Source organism: Henckelia pumila, chromosome 4 (genome assembly GCF_033568475.1).
Source record: "Henckelia pumila isolate YLH828 chromosome 4, ASM3356847v2, whole genome shotgun sequence".
In the NCBI taxonomy this organism is placed as follows: Eukaryota; Viridiplantae; Streptophyta; class Magnoliopsida; order Lamiales; family Gesneriaceae; genus Henckelia; species Henckelia pumila.
Window position 1 is genome coordinate 8,675,906 of NC_133123.1, and position 21,206 is coordinate 8,697,111.

At 34.1% G+C, this 21,206-nt stretch overlaps 1 protein-coding gene across 3 annotated transcripts; it reads left to right on the forward strand.

The window, feature by feature from the left end:
* The first annotated feature begins 15,968 nt into the window (after positions 1-15,968).
* Positions 15,969-20,472, forward strand: LOC140859916 (serine/threonine-protein phosphatase PP1 isozyme 3-like). 3 transcript variants are annotated; one of them, XM_073262534.1, is made up of 4 exons: positions 15,970-16,351; positions 18,679-19,238; positions 19,324-19,545; positions 19,979-20,472. In XM_073262534.1, the coding sequence occupies exons 1-4, from the start codon at positions 16,177-16,179 to the stop codon at positions 20,018-20,020; spliced, it is 999 nt and encodes a 332-aa protein (XP_073118635.1). In that variant the 5' UTR covers positions 15,970-16,176; the 3' UTR covers positions 20,021-20,472. The 3 variants fall into 3 exon arrangements, with proteins under 3 accessions (XP_073118634.1, XP_073118635.1, XP_073118637.1); XM_073262536.1 differs by having other exon boundaries at positions 20,045-20,472; XM_073262533.1 differs by lacking the exon at positions 19,979-20,472 and having other exon boundaries at positions 15,969-16,351; positions 19,324-19,689.
* The last annotated feature ends 734 nt before the right edge of the window (positions 20,473-21,206 follow it).

The following is a 21,206-nucleotide window of genomic DNA, read 5'->3' on the forward strand; positions in this document are numbered from 1 at the left end:
TCATGTGTATATATGGGATTAGAGAAATCTTGGATTCCCATATCACCCATAGGGCAAGACGGGTTGGGTGATATCCTGACTTCCTTGCGACATAGTGCACTGCAACCATGATCGAGATCGAAATCACAGAGTCACAATTCAAGGATCTAATTTCACAGTTACAGTTCAAAACATTTATGATCATATTTCAGTACAGTTTATGCAGTTACATTGATTATATTCGACTTAGCCATGCATATGTTTCATTCATGTTCACTTCCTTTTTAGAAATCTTTTGTTTAAGTTAAGGGCACAAAGTATTTTTAGTACAAGCTATTTTTAATCTGTTTGTGCATGTATTTATGTAGTACTCATTATTTACCCCATATTCTTGTTGGGCCCCTAGGCTCACTACATTTATTGGTGCAGGTTTAGGTTATCATTGAGATTGCGGGGCAGGACTATCGAGTGGAATGTGATACGGGTACGACATATCCCTCTGACCATGCCAGTCTTCCGCAAAAGTTTATTTTAGCACTTTAAAAGTCTTTTACCTTGTTAATTTAGTAAATGTAAATATAAAGATAATATTCTTTTGAATTGTTTGTGGGCACTTATGTATCAAATCGTTTAACTTTTGGATGTTTGTAGTGTTAATCTATTTCTCAGGTTTTTGTTTATTTTCTTTTCCCGGTCTAGTTTATTTAGTGTTGTTGGTTGGGTTTGTAATTTTGTTGTCTGTGTCAGGTGGGTTGTTATTTAAATAGATAGGACATGCCGAAAAGTTTTGAAAACCCGTATTTTATTCAATCATTAATTATAAGAAGTAGTTAGTCGATCATCGTATCACACATCGACATCGAACCTCAATTGGCATGGTAACGAGTGCTTCAATACTTGGTATTTTGGTAAGCTCTACAACTTTAATGTTGACAAGTTTCTGAAGTCCCGATCGATAATACCATATTTGAATTATTGACTTGGTGAAAAAATATATTTTGGTAATGATCATAAACAGGTGCTTCTGGCAATTTTTTCGACTTATTATCGGAGTTTACTTGCTCTCTGGTACAACAGGAGTAACTTTTGTGCTTGAATAAAACTTAAATCAGTGTGTAAATGTATGAAATTGAGGTTTGAAGTTGCTTATTTGAAATTATTTTTCTGGACGTGAACTTGAGCTTGTTATTCATGGTTTTTGGTTTGTTACTCGATTTTTGTTGATATTTTTCAATCATCTCTTTCATTCAATGTTTTCTGCACATGAGAGGGTAGACGAGGGTAGACCGATCCAAAAGGTCCTTTAAATGGAAAACCAAATTGGAAGAATAAAAATATATACCAAAAGGCAGACGAGGATCACGCTGTTGTATCCAAGTGGGAAGGAATAAGTCGTGACAAGTCAGCTCTGGAATGCTTTCGGTGTCATAAGTTTGGTCACTACAAATCAAAATGCAAAGCTAATTTATCTAAAGAATAAAAAAATTCCTTTTTTTTTTTTTTGCAGAAAAGGATGAAGAAGTGTCCTTGTTAATGGTTTGCTATGCTAAGGAGGAAACTAACAAGAACCTTTGGTACCTAGATACGGGTTGCAACAACCATACGTGTGGAGACAAATCTGTATTTTCTGAGTTGGATGAAACCTTTCGCGATGATGTAAAATTTGGAGACAACTCCAAAGTCTCTGTTATGGGAAAAGGAAAGGTAACGATCCAAACCAAGAATAATTCGATGTAGATTATCTATAATGTTCTCTTTGTTCCAGATCTAAGAACAAATTTGCTCAGTGTCAGTCAACTTCAAGAAAAAGGATTCGAAATATCTATTAAAGATGGAGTTTGTAGGATCGAAGATGAAAAGTTGGGTTTAATTTCTCAAGTTCAAATGACCACCAACAGAATGTTTCCTCTATATCTTCATAGCACAACCAATTCATGCTTCTCGATGAGATTGAAGAAAGATGAGGCTTGGATTTGGCAATTTACATATGGTCATCTTAACTTCACCGGTCTAAAAACTCTTCAACAAAGGAACGTGCTATTTGGAATTCCAGTGTTTGAACCTCTCTCTCAAATATGCGAAGAATGTTTTGTTGGGAAACAACATCGGGATCATTTTCCAAAAAGAAAATCATGGAGAGCAAAGAAAGTGGTAGAGTTGGTTCACTCCGATATATGTGGGCCCATCAATCCGATATCAAATGGCGGTAAACGTTATTTTGTGAAGTTCATTGATGATTATTGTCGGAAAACTTGGGTATACTTTTTGCAGGAAAAATCTGAAGCCTTGGTGGTTTTTAAAAACTATAAAGCGCTTATTGAGAGAGAAAATGGTAATCCAATTAAAGTTTTGTGCACCGACCGTGGTGGATAATACAATTCACAACTAAATTTTTGTGAAACACATGAAAAAAATACAGCTTACAGCAGCATACTCCCCTCAACAAAATGGAGTTTGTGAGAGGGAAAATCGGACTATAATGAATATAGTTTGAAGTCTTTTGACGAAGAGCGGAATGCCAAAAAGTTTCTGGCCTGAAGCTGTAAATTGGAGCTTACATATCTTGAATATATGTCCCACGTTTGCTGTTAAAAACATGACGTCGGAGGAAGCATGGAATGGACAGAAACCAAGAGTTGATTATTTCAGAATATTTGGTTGTATTGCATTTTATCATATTCCAGATCAAATAAGAACAAAGCTAGATGACAAAGGAGAAAAATGCATTTTTTTTTTGTGTTAGTGATCAATCAAAGGCTTATAAATTGTATAATCCCATCACTAAGAAAATCATTATCAGTCGTGATGTTGTATTTGAAGAAGACAGATTCTAGGAATGGAAAGATGCTGGAATTGGAAATCAAGTTCCAACAAATTTTGACGATGATGGAGAATAAAAAGGGGATCAATTTGTTGATGAGGAGCAATAATCGACAAATTTGTTTCCTTCATCTTCTACAAGATCATCAGTAAATGCTTCACATTCTCATCGCCTCTGAAGGCGACCAGTCAGATTGTGATCCTATGGTTTTTGAAGAAGCAGTCAAAGAGCCTAAATGGCAGAAAGCAATGGACGCTAAAATTATGGCTATTGAAAAAAACAACACGTGGGAATTAACCGAACTTCCAAAAGGTCAAAAAACAATACAAGACTAAGCTGAAAGAAATTAGAGAATTCGACAAACTTAAGGCACGCCTAGTAGCAAAATGTTATAAACAAGAGTTTGGAATCGACTATAAAGAAGTATTTGCTACGGTTGCAAGGCATGATACGATCAGATTGGTAATTTCCTTAGCAGCGCAATATTCATGGTCTATATTCCAACTGGATGTGAAATCGGCATTACATGGATACTTAGAAGAACAGGTATATATCGATCAACCTCCTTGTTATATTAAGCTTGGAAATGAGCATAAAGTGTATAAATTGAAGAAGACTTTATATGGGCTTAAGCAATCCCCACGAGCATGGTATAGTCGAATTGAGGCATACTTTTTGAAGGTGTGTTTTCAAAAATGTCCATATGAATATATACTTTTTACAAATTTTGAAGATGAAGGAAAAATGCTCATTGTTTGCTTTTATGTTGATGATCTTATATTCACGGGTAATGATAGTGCCATGATTGAAAATTTTAAGGAGTCCATGATGGTTGAGTTTGATATGTCGGATCTTGGCAAGATGCATTATTTTCTTGGTATTGAAGTAGTCCAATCTAGTGATGGGATTTTTATTTCCCAAAAAAAATATGTCCAAGAAGTTTTGTGCAGATTTAAGATGGAGAAATGCAATTTTGCAAGTACTCCTGTAGAGTTTGGTTTGAAGCTAACCAGATATTTTGAAGGAAAGAAGATTGACAGCAGGCTTTACAAGCAAATTGTTGGAAGCTTAATGTATTTGACAATAACAAGGCTAGATATTATGTATTTTGTTAGTCTCATAAGCAGATACATGGAGAATCCTATAGAAATACATCTTTTAGCTGCCAAGAGGATTTTACAATACTTGTAGGGAACACCAAAACTTGGTCTCTACTATAAGAAAGAGGAAAAAATCAGATTTGATGTTTTTTTGTGATAGTGATTATACAGGAGATCAAGACTATAGAAATGCACTTCTAGATATGTTTTTTTTCTCAGATTAAGCGGCTGTTTCATGGTCTTCAAATAAGAATTCCATTGTTACTTTATCAACCACCGAAGCTGAATTTGTTGTAGCAAGTTCATGTGCATGTCAAGCTATTTGGTTGAGGAAAATTCTTAAAGAACTTACGTTCGAGATTCATGGGCCTACTACAGTTTATTGTGACAATGCTTTAGCCATCAAACTATAAAAAAATCATGTTTTACATGGAAGAATCAATCACATTGATGTAAAATATCATTTCCTAAGAGATCTCACAAGAAATGGAACACTTGATCTCATTCACTGCAGAAGTGAAGATCAAGTAGCCCGCATTTCAAAAATTAAGGGAGCTGTTTGGTATTTGCAAACAGGAGAACAAGTTAAACTGATGATCTGCTTATCAATTCAATGGAGGGATTGTTGAAATAGTCAAAGTTGTTATCTATTTCATAGTCAAATAAATTCAGTTAGTAATGGTTATATGTAGCAAAATGGTAAAATTTAGTTGCTATTTTTTTGGTTATATTCGTTGATCTAATTTCCTATAAAGGGTTGGTTGATCAATAAAGAGTATATAGCAGTAAACAGAACTTTTCAAAAGTTTTTTTTGCTTGTTTCATATTTTATTCTCTCAATTTACATTTTTCTATCAATAACTTGTGGATAAACATGAAGATTATTGGATAATTATGATTTACACAAATAAATTTATTATTTTCTCATGATTTTAGTTAGCAGCCAAACATGGACAAAAATAATGATTCTAATTTTTTATTAAAAAAACCAGAAAACTCAAATATTTAAGGTGCTACAATCTCTCCTCTTTCAAATAATTTGGTCCCGAGATTCAACTGGTGTTATTGTGGAGATGAATTTTGAAATTTTAAGATTCGTAATGATGATTCATGTGGGTTCCTGAGTCCTGACTCGTGAAATATATCTTGACGACGACATCCTAGGAAATGAAACTTTAAATCATTTTTTTTAGGGATAATTGCATTTAGACCCCCTATGAAACACATAAAAATAAAAAAACACCCCGTGTAAATTAAATAGGCAAAAATCGCCCTCTGTTATTCAGAATGAAGCTCATGTGCCCGTAAATTTGGGAAATGATATTCACGCGCTGTATACGTGAGTATTCTTGAATTTTTGAAGAGTTTTAAGCACAAAGTACCGTAAATGCCCTTTTACCCTATATTAAATCTTGGCTATTTATCTCATCTTCTACAATAATTGGAACACACGATTCTTGAAGGCTGATAATGGAGTCTTCTTACAAACCCAAAAATCCAACTATTTTGAAGCCCTTGGATTTAAGGTACCCAACTCCTCCACATGTTCCTGCAATGTTAGAGCTGATATCAAGGTGGTGATGTCTGAAAAAAAGAAAACAAAGGGTTTGTTATACTACAACTGCTCGAAGAACCAGTGTGGTTTCTTTCGTTGGTGTCACCCCGATGATTATACTCTGTTTCCAAATGAAGACGGAGATGATTCTGATGGTGAATTTGGAGGTCATAGTTGCAATAGCTATGGTGGTGTGAAGAACAAAGATAAAGCTTTCAAAGAAGAGGTTACTTCTACTGTGCGAGGAAGAGATATCGGTGCAATTGAAGCTGGTTATGTACATGTTTCATGGGTTGCTTGTGTGTTGCTTCTACTAGTGCTTACTGTTCTTGTGTTCAAGTAATGGGAAAACAATATATCGTAGCCCATTGTTGAAGAAGTTTGAGTTTCTGTTTCAATTGAGTCTTTGTGTATTTCAATTGAGTCTGTGTTTAGTATTGAGTCTGTGTATTTCAATTGAGTCTATGTGTGATTAGTTTAAATCTGTTTGTGTTTCTTTTGAGTATGTACTGTTGCCCGATGATGAAATGAAAAATGACATTCAATTTCTGCGTTTTTTCAAACCATCAAAGAAGAAATTTATTTCGAATAACATGTAACACTCAAATTAGACTAGTTGAAAATTAGAACATTCATTGTAGACATTGTGTTTCATACAACCCAAAAGACATTAGTAGCCTACAACCCCCATTTTTTCAATTACCAAAAACAATACAAAATGTGACAAAGCAACAACAAAAATAATTGAACTACAACCCCCATCTTGGCAACCTTCTTGCCAACCTAGAAGGATTGGTGTTTGCATCAAACACACTTGAACTAGTGTTTTTTCCTTGACTCAAAGCAGCAACATTTTCATTTCTAGTTGTATTGACTGTAGCTCTAGCTCTCGAGTTTGCATTTCCAGTTGCAGTGGCCATGGATATAGATCTGAAATTTGAATCACCAGTGGCAGTAGCTCTAGCTCTTGTAGTTGCATTTCCAGTTGCAGTGGCTCTTGCTTTGGCACTTGCACCTCCAGTTGGTCTTGCAATAGAACTAGAATCCGTACTTGCACTTGCACTTGCACTTGCACTTGCATCTAGTCTTGCCCTATTCAAATGGCTCATTTGCACCCTTCTTGCAGCACTATCAATATTCTATAATCATTCATACATGTTAAATTCATAAAATGACACTAAATTATACAATAGAACACACAAAACACGTGCAGTATACAATAGGCGAAAAATCTATTACTTACACTTGAATATAAATTTGGTGCAAATGCGTAGCTCCAATATCATTTTGATTTCCAGAATTTTGAGTATTTGTTTCCTGACAACCAACCAAAATTATCATTCACTAAAAATGTTATACAAAAGTGCATTTAGTCTCACCTTTGGCATTGCTTGTGGTGTGCTACTCAATGATTCGTGATCAGTATTAGCAGGTGTGTTGTTGGAGGGCATAGATCCAATTGTAGCTGCCTCAGCTGCATCTTGATTTCCAGAAGGTCCTTGACCAGTCCTCTACATTAAAATTAATGTCAAAAACAGTCAACTATGATTTTTTTAAACTGAAATATGTGTAGGTACATTAAAATATTTTGAACTGGGATGAATTGGATTTTTACAAGTTGCCTTATTGTGTGATTTTCCCAAGCATCTTGAGCACGTATGCGTAAGACCCTTCCTTGTTGAAACACTACTCCCCTCATCAGCTTGTTTCTTTCTCATCTTTTGTGGTCTTTCCTTCTTGCTCTTATAAATTGGTGCATTCAATTGTTGCCAAGGTGCTTTGCAAAAATCAATTTCCCCAGGAATAGCATGTATCATGTACGAGTATACCTTTAAATATTCATCTTTGGTATAGAATTTGTGAACAAAATCCTCCAAATTCCGTCTACTGTGACCAATAGCAATGCAAGCATGAGAGCATGGAAAACCACATAATTGGAACATCCCACACGTGCAAGTCATCTTCATCAAATCAACCACATGCTGAGTTAATACACCATGGACTGACAAGCACTGGACTTGATACTCATTTTCACCTGAATAGAGTGCATAAAAGTTTCTAGAAAATTTTTGATTTTTGTTGATCTTCTTCAGTATGTTTGGACAGATCTGGCCAGTGTATCTCTCCATGCCAACCTTTCTCATTTGAATTCTCTTCATCAACTTGTTTCTTATGCACTCTAGCATTGTTATGATCGATTTGTCTCTTGCTTCCATAATGTAGCTGTTGAAGGATTCAGACAAGTTGTTCACCACAACATCACACAAACATCCACTAGAGAAATGGCTTCTAGCCCAGTGTACTGCTGGAATTTTTTTGAGCCATTCACATGCAGTCTCTTGGCTCACGTTCACTTTAGGATCCACCAGTGCCATTTTTTTCATATGCTCCTCAAACTCATTCTTGTTTCCTGTTGTAGCAGCCTTCCAGAACAACTCTTTCAAATCCAAACTTTTGAATTTTTTCTTGAAGTTCTGATACATATGCCTCAAGCAAATCTATGCTCAGATTCAGGAACAAGTTCTTTTAATGCTTCCACCAGTCCTTTCTGTCTATCTGATATAAAAGTCCATTTATTTTCTCTCATTCCTCCTACATCTTTCAACAGAATTGTGAGAAACCATGTCCAATTCTCTCTGTTCTCAACTTGTACCACTGCAAAGGCTATAGGCACCATATTGTCATTTCCATCCCTACCAACAGCTGCCAACAGTTGACCACCATGTATTGTTTTCAGAAAACAACCATATAACCCAATAATTGACCTACAACCTGCTAAGAAAGAAGCCTTCATGGCATGCAAGCTAAAATAAAGCTTATCAAATGTTGGGGGCTCAAAATCATCTTTTCTTCTGAGAATAAATGTACTTCCTGGATTAAAATTTCTCAATGTCTCGCAATAATCCCATAGATGATGGTATTGTACACTGTCAACACCTCTGATCTTCTGAAGAGCAGTCTTTTTAGCCCTTATCACCTTCCATTTACTTACATCAACTTCACATTTTGTCTTTATCAAATTTCTAAGCTGATCGATCTTTATATCAGGATTATCTCTAACAATCTTATGAATCCTCTTAGCTAAGTACCTAGAGTTGGCTAACTTGTTCTCAATACTTCTAGCACAAGTGTGTTTACCCTTGATAGTCTTGATCTGAAATGTTGGTCCACCCATAACCAGAGATGCATGGATCCTCCAATCACAACCATTTTTGCAATCACCTGTTATCCTGTTCCTTTCATTTTTCTTCAACACTAGCTCATAACCCTCTCTAACACTGTGATCTCTCAAAACCTCCCTAAATTCTTGTGCACTCTTGAATTTCATTCCCACAACAAGGAAAAACTTCTTCATATCTTGCCCCTCTTTGAAAGTAGGATGTCTAGGTCCCTCTTCATCAGATCCATACATGCTTAAATCATCATCATCATCATCATCATCTGCCTCACTTAACCATTCTAAGTTATCTCCAGTTTCACATTCTTTCCTCTTCTCACCAACTTTCCTTTTATCTTTTTTCTTATTCCTCTGTGCACTTTCCTTTGGATACACATCACCCTCAACATTCAAATTTCTAGCAGATGTTTCTTCACCACTATTCCCCTCAGTATCCTCCAAAAGTTCAGATGGTGCAGCTGAATAATTTTCATCAGATGAGTCATCGAATTCCCTAGAATCTAAAATGTCTTCATCCTCACTACTTAAAACTTTTTCAGAATCAAGATTATGGGGATTTGGATTTTGAGCATGAGAATAAATTGGAATATTGTCGAGAAAATCATCTAAAGTTGGAATATCTTCATTCAAATGTTGTTTTTGTCTATCAAATTCAGAAAATGCAGGACCAGAACAATCACCTTTCTCACAAGTACCATCATTATTTTCAGGATTCATTTGGTCACATTCATCCTCAAGAACTTCATGAGAGGCTGGAATTTTAGGATCATTTACTACAGAAGCATTTTTCAACATTGGATCATTTGTAGATGGAGTTTCTTGGTCATTAACATCTGTTTTATATTCAAGATAACCTATGGGACCGGTATTAACAAATGTTTCAATAGGTACAACGTTTCCTAATGGGTCTAGCATGATAAGAGGGTCTACCATTGTCTCTTCTATCCAAATGGTTACCAGTTCTAAATCCTTATACAATGCGTACATATTTGAAATTTCACCATCTCCAAAAATTTCTATCAGACCATATTCAATCACTATACCAGGAATTCGGTAAAAGAATTTGACATTAAACTTATTTCCACCACACAACCGGTACATATCACGTAAATTCGAATAGTTAAACCTGTCGAAGTTTACGTTTTTAAATTCATGTTTAATACCTCCAACATACACTATTTTTGGATATGTACTCTTCGGGTTAAGCTTAAACTTACCTCCATACCATACATCAAACTTCATCGATAAATCCATACAATGCAAGAGAAATAGAACCGAAGATGTACCGAATTTGCCAACACCGCCAGAGATTTGCGTACGCTTCTTCCACAGTGGATGGTGAGTGAATTGGGGATTAGGGTTTTCTTCAAAATCTCCTCAGCAAACTATAATGAACGATGTTATCACAGGAGATGGGTATATTTTGCTATTAGAGGTATAAGGGTAAAATAGTTTTAACCTAATTTCAAAATCCTTAAAATTTTCAAAAAAATAGGATGGGGCACGTGAGCTTCATTCTGAATATCAAAGGGTGATTTTTGCCTATTTAATTTACACGGAGTGTTTTTTTATTTTTATGTGTTTCATAGGGGGTCAAAATGCAATTTTTCCCATTTTTTTAACAGAAGTTTTTAAAGAATATTATTTAAATATCAAATTTATAAGAAATTTGGTACAACACTATCAATCAATTGTGTGTTCATTTTTTTCTTCATCAAGAGTCAATAGGATAAGATCAATAGGGAAATATTATGAGTAGAGCCGTCAATTTGGGTTAGGTCCGCTGGGTCGGCCCGGCCCGTCACACAATTTAAGTGGGTTGGGTTTACATTTTTTCAACCCAACAAAAGGTGGGCCTAGATGGGCCAACCCGCCAAGGCCCGCGACCCGCGCGGGTTTGCCCACCGCGGGCCTGGGTTGGCCCGCGGGCCTGGAGGATTATTAATTTATTTTTATTTTTATTATGATATATGTATTTTTTTAATAAAAGTTATGAATTTTTTTTGTAATAATTACTTTATATAATATTTACACATATGAAATCAATAATTTAAATTTTTATTAATATATTTCTATTAATATTTATTTATGAAATGATATTTATAATTAATTATAATTTTATTTATTTATTTTTATTTGTCGTGAGCCAACCCGCGGGCCGGCCCGCCTAACCCGCAACCCACCTTGGGTTGGGTTGGGTTGAGGATTTTTGGCCCGCCAGAATGGTGGGTCGGCCCGCCATCGACCCGCCAAAAGGTGGGTTTTTAGTGGCCCGGCCCGGCCCGAACCGCCATGGGTTGGCCCGTTTGACAGCTCTAATTATGAGCTTGGAAGCACATGGTTCTAGAACTTACATTATCTTAAGTACCCTTTGAATGAACTCCATCAAACTGTTCTTTGTTAATAGAATACTATTAACAAATTTTCTCTGTCACTCAAAAGTTTTCATGATAAACATGGGGTTGTGATACCATTTGTGAGCTCCAACTTGTATTATATTAACTTGCAGTAGTATAAGCATTTAAACAAATCAAAACCAAAGTAAATACTTTTTTATAGCTTAAAAAAAACTAAATTGAAATACTGAAATATTCGCATTACAACTTTGAGGATATTAATTAATTCTTTCAAAATAAATCATTAAGATCTATGAGTTGAATTTATGGTAGTCATTGCCACGTATTATACCAAAGAGACTATACATTCATATATTTGATAGAGACTACACAACCACCTTTTCATATGCATAAAACTTTTGAGTGAAGGATGTAATTAAAAACATAAATAAAAATTGAGTAACAAACCAAAAACCATGAAAAACAAGCTGCAAGTTCACCCATAAAGAAACAGTTTCAGGTAAGCAAGTTGAAGCTTTATTTTCATATATTTTCACACCGATTTAGAGTTTGGTTCAAGGAAAAAAATTATTCCTATAGTACCAGAGAGAAAGTACAAGCTAGTAATAAGATAAAAATTATGTTGTAACTATCTGTTTATTATCATGAAAATACCACTGTCCACCAAGTCAATAATTCAAAATTAGTATTGATCGGTTTGGATTTTGAAAAAAATTTCAACATAAAACTTGTAGATGTTATCAAAGTAAAATGTCTGGAAAAAGGCCGATTATACGTGGCCACAATAATTATGATCATGTGTCGAACACGTCGGTGCGTGTACCATACGTGTCGCTAGGTCGGATTGATTCCAGCTACCATACATTTCTACATAAATTTCAGACCTCTCCACCAAGTTTTGTAATTTTTGAAAATATGTTTGAATTATTATGATTTTTGAATGAAATAAACCTAAACTTATTGGTTGAAATTCTATAGAAAAGTAATTTTAAGATAGTTAAACATATATTTAAATCCAGTATACGTGCCTATTTATTATTATACACATTATCTGTATCATATGATTTGGTAGACTGATATTGTATCTTCAATGGTACTGATTGTTCCTCCATATTGGTCAGATCTCTACCGATAGTTCATCGTATTGATTGTATGTCACTTAAGGCATTGTTTGGTTTGATGTATTATTAATCTTTGTATAACTTATCCCAATTAATTTCGCCTTATTTTCATCATATTATTTATCTATTTATTAATTAATAATTTTACATCAATTAAATCAAATAAATTATAATCTATCCATCAATTCAAATAATGTATTAACTATTTTTTCTTATTTATTTTTAATTTACATTATATTACTTATCTATGGATTACTTATACTATCACTCAAACCAAACGGTGCCTTATTGTTTTATCTTATTGATTTAACCTCTTCGATTCTTCATTTTATTGACATCATCTCTACTGATTGTTCAACAATTGTTCTTATCGTACCATTTTCATGGTATCATCATACTGATCCCCATTCTTGTAAGTTTCTAATGAATGGTATTTTGATTACTACTCATTGATACCAAAATATTTATAATGATCTATTGAATGAACTAATGTTAAAATTATCAATTTTCATTGAGCCTTGGACTATAGAATTTGGTTTAGAAATTGAGTCCACTAGACAACGTGACCATTTTCTGAAAATGAGATCCCAATGAACAAAGAATAACTTATCCGGATATAGTTCATTTGAACAACGCGCACCAAATATTTCGGTCTGGACATGGTTAACCTTGGCTCATAAAATGATCGACTATATGTATTCTACATGACTCAAGAGAAAAAGTGTTGCACTGTACAAATCCGGTGGGAGCCACTTTAGCCCATGATATCCACATCTGGAGCCTTTATTGTCATTTACTTCTATGACCGCGTCTCTGTGATATTCATTTCACAACAAATTATCATACCAACTATTATCATTAACTACTGCAGGATTACTGAAATACATTACTTAATATATTTCCTCACTAAGTTCTCAAAGCCTTAATCTTCTATTTTATTTCATATATCATAATTTTCAATGACATGATTACAAGATTCAAATATGGATAATAAATGACAGTTACTGCCATAAATACAACTGATGGATCTTAGCGGTTTCTTTTAGAAGAATTAATATCTCAAATTTGTAAGGTTTAATATTATAGTATTTCAATTAGGATTTTGTAAGCTATAAAAAAGCATACTTTGTGATGCTGCACAAAATTTGTTACCCTGAAGAGTGTCTTCCGTGTGTTCAGTCAATTAGAAAAAATAACGGCTTAGCTTTAGGAAACCAAATGCACTTATCAGTCGTCAACTGCATCACGATATGAAGTTAGAGGCGTCGGGGGTTTTTCGACGAAAACCCTCCGATGCTCAAGTCAGCGATGAGACGTCCCGTATTTTTTTAAAAATTTAATAAAATAGTTGCGGAAAAAGAGTGAGAAAATTTTTCTTTACTTAAAATAATACAGGGAGTGCATCACACTAACTCCAAAAGAGTTTAAAATATAAATTTATAACAATAAGACTCGTGACTGAACGTTAACGAAGTCAAAGAAATACCGATGCAACCCTACAACAAATACCTTCTAAAATACGATACGTCAAAACCTACTACTAATATTTAAATGGGATAAGGTAATGTGAGTTACTGTAATCAAACTACTACATCAAATGTATTTCAAATAATCGAGGAGCTTCCATAAAAAATATCAAACTGAAATGAACATTTAAAAGACAAAAAATTTGAATCCCTCTAAACTCAGCATTTAAAATACTGACAACGAAAATAGTAAAATCTTTACTTTTAAATATCGTGCATAAATATTGTAACAACATTATGTAAATAAACATATGTAAATATTTTTCTTTAAAAACATCAGAGCTTCAGAACTGTCGTGTCATGCAGTGTCTTTGCCTCTTGGACTCTTCAGTCATGCTACCAAAGCTTTTTAAACCAAAACTGCTAAATCATCTGCACTATTCAAGTATAGTGAGTCTAAAGGACTTAGCAAGATTAAAATATGCATATCGATATCATTATTGCTTCAAAATACTTTAAACTTAAAATAGCTTGAACATACATAACATGATACCTTGAACTTGATAAACTTTAACGTAAACATCATGGACCTTTAAACTTAAAATCTTGAACATGAACTTCAAAACTCTTAAAAGATGCAAGGAACTTAAATATGAACATCAACTTACTTAACTTTAAATCTTGAAAATAAACTTCATGCATATTCTCAAAACTTTACCATTTCATTCTTAAATAAACATTTGCACTTAACATCTAATAAATAAAACCATGCAACTTGGACAACATCAAACGGTGAATATAAACCATGAACATAACATAAAAACTTATCGCTTTGGGGTGATGAATTATGTGAAATTGTGGCAACCTTCATAATGGGCACATTCGTAGTTACTGTTGATCAACAAGCATATGACACTAAGCCTCATAACATTCATTCTTTGGAAAAGCCCTCTCCGGAGCTCATCCCGGAGCACCAGTCCCGTGTACTTATCTGTCTCGTGAGCCATGTTTGGAAAGACCCTCTCCGGAGCCCAAACCGGAGCACCAATCCCGTGTTTGCCACCACAAAGACACATAAGACATCAAAAGCATTTTCATACATTAACATGTCATATCATGCTTTATCTTAACATTATTCATTCATGCTTCATCATCTTTCATTTCATCATCATATCATCTTATCATCATAACATATCATTTCATTATGAAGCATCATCATATCATCGTAATTTCCTTCATAAACTTTCATTTCATGAACATACAACTTCACTCAATAACTTCATGCATGTCATAAATGATAAAAATCCTACCTTCATATTGAGGTCTAATTGCATTAATCTCCCCTGTGAATAGTCTAAAAGTCATAAAACCCTCTAAAAAATTTTAGTAGGCTAATGCATCCCTCAGTTTTTTAAAATGTAGCACATTTCACCCCTATGTTATACAAACTCGGGCACATTTATACCCTCTCATAGGGGTTTTTATGCTAATTTTTTTAAAACATAGGGTCTAACATACTATTAATTTTACATAGGGTGTCTTAATTTCACCCCTATGTATGCTTTAAACTTTTGATTTCAAATAGCTTGTCTTAATTTGAGTTTTGGATGCAAAGGTACCGTTCGAAGTGTCATATTATTAATCTATCGATAGCTTATCTTATCCAATCTCATGTTTAGTTTGTCATATTATTTATCTATTTACTAAATATTTATCTTACATCAATCAAATCATTAATTATTTATCTCACAACAATCAAATCATCGAATTTAAATTACTATATTACCCTTAATAAATAACATTATTCAAATTTTCTTAAAATGATCATATAATTTCGGCATAAAATTATTTAATTTGATTGGGTATTTTAAAAATTCAATTAAATATCAAAAAATGATATTCTATAAATGATCATGTATGTAAAATATTATTATAGGTGTGTTATGAGAGTCGGTTAACAAAATGTAAAAAAAAAATTAAAGGAAATAGAAATATCAAAATAAAGTACGATTAACTTTTAAAATCTAGTCATAATAAAAGGGAATCCATAAAAACACCAATAAAAGGAAAATCTAGTCATAATCAAAAAAGTAAAATGAAATTAGATGCTTTATTTTTCTAAGAGAAAAAAAAAATCTTAAAAACTTCGTGATACTATCATTTTATGAAACGAATCTTTTAATTAACTCTATCTATAAAAAATATTTGTTTTTTATATCAAACTTATTTGTTTTCACATTATTATGTAAAAATATCGACTTATTTTATAAATAAATATAAACATTGCGGTTTTAAACAAAACCCCGAAAATAAAGAAAGAAACAAGAAAGTGGACGCGTAGAGTAACACGAATGTTTTATAAAAAGCGATTCCGATGTGAAATGAACAAAATATTCCATCCATTAAATAATTAAAGCAGCCAAAGCTAAAGTCTTCCATTTTAAACCCTCCAAGAACACGCATACCCCACGTTCTTTGGTCAATCTTGATTATACGGGAAAGGGAAAAAATCAAAAGGAATTCTCACCCCTGGAAAAATCGGTAACTTCTTTGGTTTCATTTTGCTTGTATCCAAATTTGTTGGATTTTGGGACGGGATATGGATTCAGCGGCACTTGATGACATAATCAACCGTTTGCTGGAGGTGAAAGGGAAGCCTGGGAAGCAGGTTCAGCTTTCCGAGTCAGAGATCAAGCAGCTTTGTTTGCAGTCCAAAGAGATTTTCTTGAAACAGCCTAATCTCCTCGACCTCGAGGCACCCATTAAGATCTGCGGTATGATTTTACTATAAATTTGGGCTATTTTTCCAAGTATTTTTGAGATGGGTTTTTGGTCTCGTGGGGTTCTTTTCGTTTATTTTACTGCTTAATTGGTGGTCTTGCTGAAGTTTCTTGATTATCTCGCTGTGCTTAAGCGTTTCTTTTTTTCTTTGTTTTTCGCAATTTAATTTTCCTGTCTTGAACTCTTTTTTTTTTTACTTGAAGTGGAATATTATTGATAAAAGATTAAATTGGATGCATAGTGCATATCTGTTTTTAATTGTTGAGAAGGATTGATCATTTATGAGTGTGAATTTCTCGTTTTTAAGTATGAGATTTTTGTGTGAGAAATTCCACATTAGGTGTATGACCGCGTAATGACAGCTATCTTTGAAGATTTGTCTCTCCCGAGAATCATGAGATGTTGTTCTATCACTTTGTACTAGATGAAAACAATGGATTCATGTGTAACGTTAAGCTTGAGCTTGTGGAAGGGGTTTTATTTGGTTGGCTTGGGTCTAAAAGTTTAACAATTGGAGGCTAGAAACTCTTTGTACTTTCACTTCTTGTATGTTTATTGCTCCATAAGGGTGTCGATGATTCTTATTGTAGGAAAAAGTATAATTACAATGATTATGATTTGTGGAAGGACCAGTGGAATCTTTTCTGAAACATAGCTGTATTCGCCAGCATGCAAGACATATTTCATGAGAACGGAATCTACAAATCCTGCCCTTTCTTTTACATTGTTAGTGGGGTGTTGTATGGAGGCCATTGTTCAGCCTTGTGTGAGATGCTCAAATATGATGGCTGGCAGTGCTCTGATACTTGACTGGAAATATTTGTCCGATGTTACCCTATGTGCTGCTCTTTTTATTAATACGTTTGACATAATTTTTTTTTCCTTTTTGTGCGAAAAAAGTTCATTGCTAAATATAGGAAGGCATAATTTGAGGATGTGGCATCCTCCAATTTAAGTTTTTTAGGTTTTAAACTGCAAAGCTACTTACGACCCAAAATATTACTCATAGAAAGAACACAAATTTTGACTTGGACTAATATATGTTTCTGATAAATTCATATTTTGACATATTTGTTTGATTTAAATGAATTGATTTTAATCGTTTAAATTTGTAATGAACCAACTTTTTTTACAACACTATTAACTTGCTGCTCTTCTTTTGACGGATAATTCGGTCCAAACTTTGTTGTGTTGGCAAATGCGGAAAAATTTGAATGGGAAAGGATCATGGTGTTGGGGTTTGATGGTGATGTGGGAGTAACTACTAATACTGTCTGCTTCTTGTTTTAAACATATTTGTGGAATTATAGAGTTCCAAGACTTCAAATAATTTAGTAATTCAACCACTGAGTCGGTGGGAGACTTATCATTTGTTTGCGAAGCACCTTTTATTAGGTTATAAGGAAGGGGTAGACGCTTCACTCCCTGCTTTTCACAGATCATTGGCTCAAACGATGTTTGTTCTTCTAAAATATTTACTTGTAACAGTTACTAAGGTCCTAATAAATTATTGTCACTCTTCTATATGACAATCATGAGTTGCATCAGCTATGGCTTTATTGCGAAAAATCTTGGGGTTAGATGTGAAATTTGTAGTATAAATGCCTCTTTTCTTGTGCTGGAATACTGGAAATTTTCATTTTTAAAATCGGATAGATTGCATGGCGCGTGACAGAATGCTTTGAAGTGGTGCTGTTTGTGTTTCTATCACTATGTAACTGTACACATGTTTTGTCGTTTTACTTCCTTTTCTGAATATTTTCCTGTGGTTTTGGAAATTTGTTAATGTTCCATCCTCATATTCTCATGTTGGAACAGTTCAGGGAAAGAGCATTGGTATACTTCTAGATAAATCCCGCAGGTTCCCAGTTGTCTTCTATAGTGTGGCAAATTGTGTTTGTGATTGGTAGTTTATTCAGTTAATCATTTTAGCCCAACGGTACTTCGTGCCAGAGTATTCTTAATGAGCATGTAGTCCTCACTAATTTTTTTGTCCATAACTGGGTTTCAGGTTGAGTGCAATTAGTACTGAATGCATACTTATTTAATACTTGCTTGGGATGATTTCTTGTTTTAAAGATTGTCTCATGTGTTCATTTGGTAGAAGTCAAGGTGGTAGTTTTTTTTTATCATTCCATCCGTATCATCATTTCTTGGTTTTCCACGTAGAAGTCAAGCACATGCACCTCTTGCCTCGTTTTTCCCTCAATCCAGTTTTATAGCTGATCACCGTTGATTAATTCAAGGTTATGTTTAATCTATTTTCTATCAAGCTGTTATTATTTTTTGGTCTTGCTTATTCTGGTAACATATTTTACAGGGGATATTCATGGTCAATATTCTGATCTTCTCAGACTGTTCGAATATGGGGGGTTGCCGCCGAAGTCTAATTACTTATTCTTGGGGGATTATGTAGATCGTGGAAAGCAAAGTTTAGAAACAATTTGCCTTCTACTCGCCTATAAAATAAAATATCCTGAAAATTTCTTCTTGCTAAGGGGCAACCATGAATGTGCATCGGTGAATCGTATATATGGATTTTATGACGAGTGCAAAAGAAGATTTAACGTACGACTGTGGAAAATATTTACGGATTGTTTTAACTGTCTACCTGTTGCGGCTCTAATAGATGAAAAGATATTGTGCATGCATGGAGGACTTTCTCCTGATCTGCAAGATTTGGAGCAAGTTAGAAATCTACATCGTCCTACTGATGTTCCTGAAACTGGTTTATTATGCGATCTTCTTTGGTCTGATCCGAGTAAAGAAGTCCGGGGATGGGGTATGAATGATAGGGGAGTGTCATATACCTTTGGTATGGATAGGGTGACAGAATTTCTTCAAAAGCACGATCTTGATCTTGTTTGTCGTGCCCACCAGGTTTGGTCTTGCTTTATTACCTAATTTGTTTTGTTGATATGAATACGGAAATCTGGTTATCATTTGGTCATCATTATTATTACAGGTTGTTGAGGATGGATACGAGTTCTTTGCTGATAGACAACTCGTTACAATATTCTCGGCACCTAATTACTGTGGAGAATTTGACAATGCTGGAGCAATGATGAGCGTTGACGAGACTCTGATGTGCTCTTTCCAAATATTAAAGCCAGCTGAGAAGAAGCCTAAATTTGGATTTGGGAGTACAACTACAACTAAGCCGGCCACTCCGCAACCGAAAATGAAGGTACAATATTACTTCTACTTGATACTTGACACACTAGTTTCACAGGTTATGCTGAACAGTGAACCCATTGTAAATATACCATATACCTATTTATTTCATTAATCTTGTGTTAGTTAATTATGAAATACCATCATTATTCTTTATCATCTCTTCGAACTTTTAGTCATGTATAACTTATGCCTAAATCAATGTTATCAGTAGTTTTCGATAATTTCAATATTCATACCACTCATTCTGTGCATATGTTCTGTTTTCATTTTACTCCTCTATGGCGTTGGATGTTTCTACTTTCTATAATGCATGAAGTGAGATATGCCTATTGCGTTAATTAATGTGGAATCCTGAAACACGCACAATTTATGGAGTGAATCTAATCTTGTGAACTAAAGATGGTCACCCCTCTAATGGCGCGTTTTGTTGTCGGTGTTTTCAGGAAAGTATATCTCCCCTTTTCAGACCAAAGCAACAATATTAATTCCAGTTTCATTTATCTTTGCAGTCATTTCTTGGTAGAAAAATAGGATGAAATCGATTTTCCTAAACAAAAAAAACACATGTAAGTTTAGTGGGTGGCGCCATTGGGAGATGAGCACTGTCTTCGGCTTTGACCATCGGTTTCCCCTGGGTGCTAGAGAAGACCAGAATTATGTGTAGAAGGATATCTCGCCAGAAGAAAACTGGGAGGACTGTAATAATTAATTTCAACCTTTCGTGTAGTTTCCCAATCTATTGGGGGAGTTGGATCTTTTGTGATGCATTCATGCATGCCGCAAGAGGTAAATACCGAGATGTCGAAACACCTTGTCTAAATCTGTCTCTGTATGATGTAAAGTGTTTCTCTTGTTGATCGTAAAATGGTTTTAGTGAATGTTTTTGTGAGTTTTCTCTGTATAATCATCACCTGTGGCCACTGCTGTTGTTGGTTTAGCTTTTTGTTGAATGTTCTTGGTCGTCCGGGGGACTGCGACAAACGTATGAGCTTCTTGGCAAAATTCATAACTTGATATGATTTACTGAAACTTTAATTCGTAAATTTTTCAACATGAAATTGAATAAGTGAAATAAAACTTTGGGGTCCGTACTCTCCTAGAAAAACTTTTTGCACCCATTTTCATACATAGAAGTCTCTGGATTCCAATCAAGAACCCTTCTCTGTACTAAATTAATTAATATTGTTTTTATATTCATGTTTTATAAACGAACAAGTCACCATATACAATCAATCGCACCAGAACATGTATATGGAATCTATGTACTGATGTGTCCCGCCAGAAAATTTAGACGTGGAATCTTAGCACAAACATGATTAAGAAATCCAATTCCTTTAGGCTATGTTTGGTTGGATTATTAATAATCCTTGTATAAATTTATCCTGCCTAATCTTACGTTCTTCTCATCATATTATTTATCCTTCTATTAATTATAATTTTACATCAATCAAATCATTAATTATTTATCTTACATCAATCAAATCATTGAATTTAAATTACTATATTACCCCTTATAAATAATATTATTTATATTTTATTTATTATTAAAAGGATAAAATGGTAATTTATCATTTTTATATATAATTTAATCAATCAAATCAAATCAACTATAATCTATCAATCAAATCAAATATTACATTCACTATCATTTCTTATTTATTTTTTATTACA

What these genes read in the sequence shown, in the direction of transcription:
- LOC140859916 (XM_073262533.1), top strand. Translation starts at nt 16,177, where the DNA reads ATGGATTCAGCGGCACTTGATGACATAATCAACCGTTTGCTGGAGGTG. An exon ending in GGCACCCATTAAGATCTGCG is followed by an intron (nt 16,352 to 18,678) that starts GTATGATTTTAC and finishes CATATTTTACAG; the next exon opens with GGGATATTCATGGTCAATAT. An exon ending in TTGTTTGTCGTGCCCACCAG is followed by an intron (nt 19,239 to 19,323) that starts GTTTGGTCTTGC and finishes TTATTATTACAG; the next exon opens with GTTGTTGAGGATGGATACGA.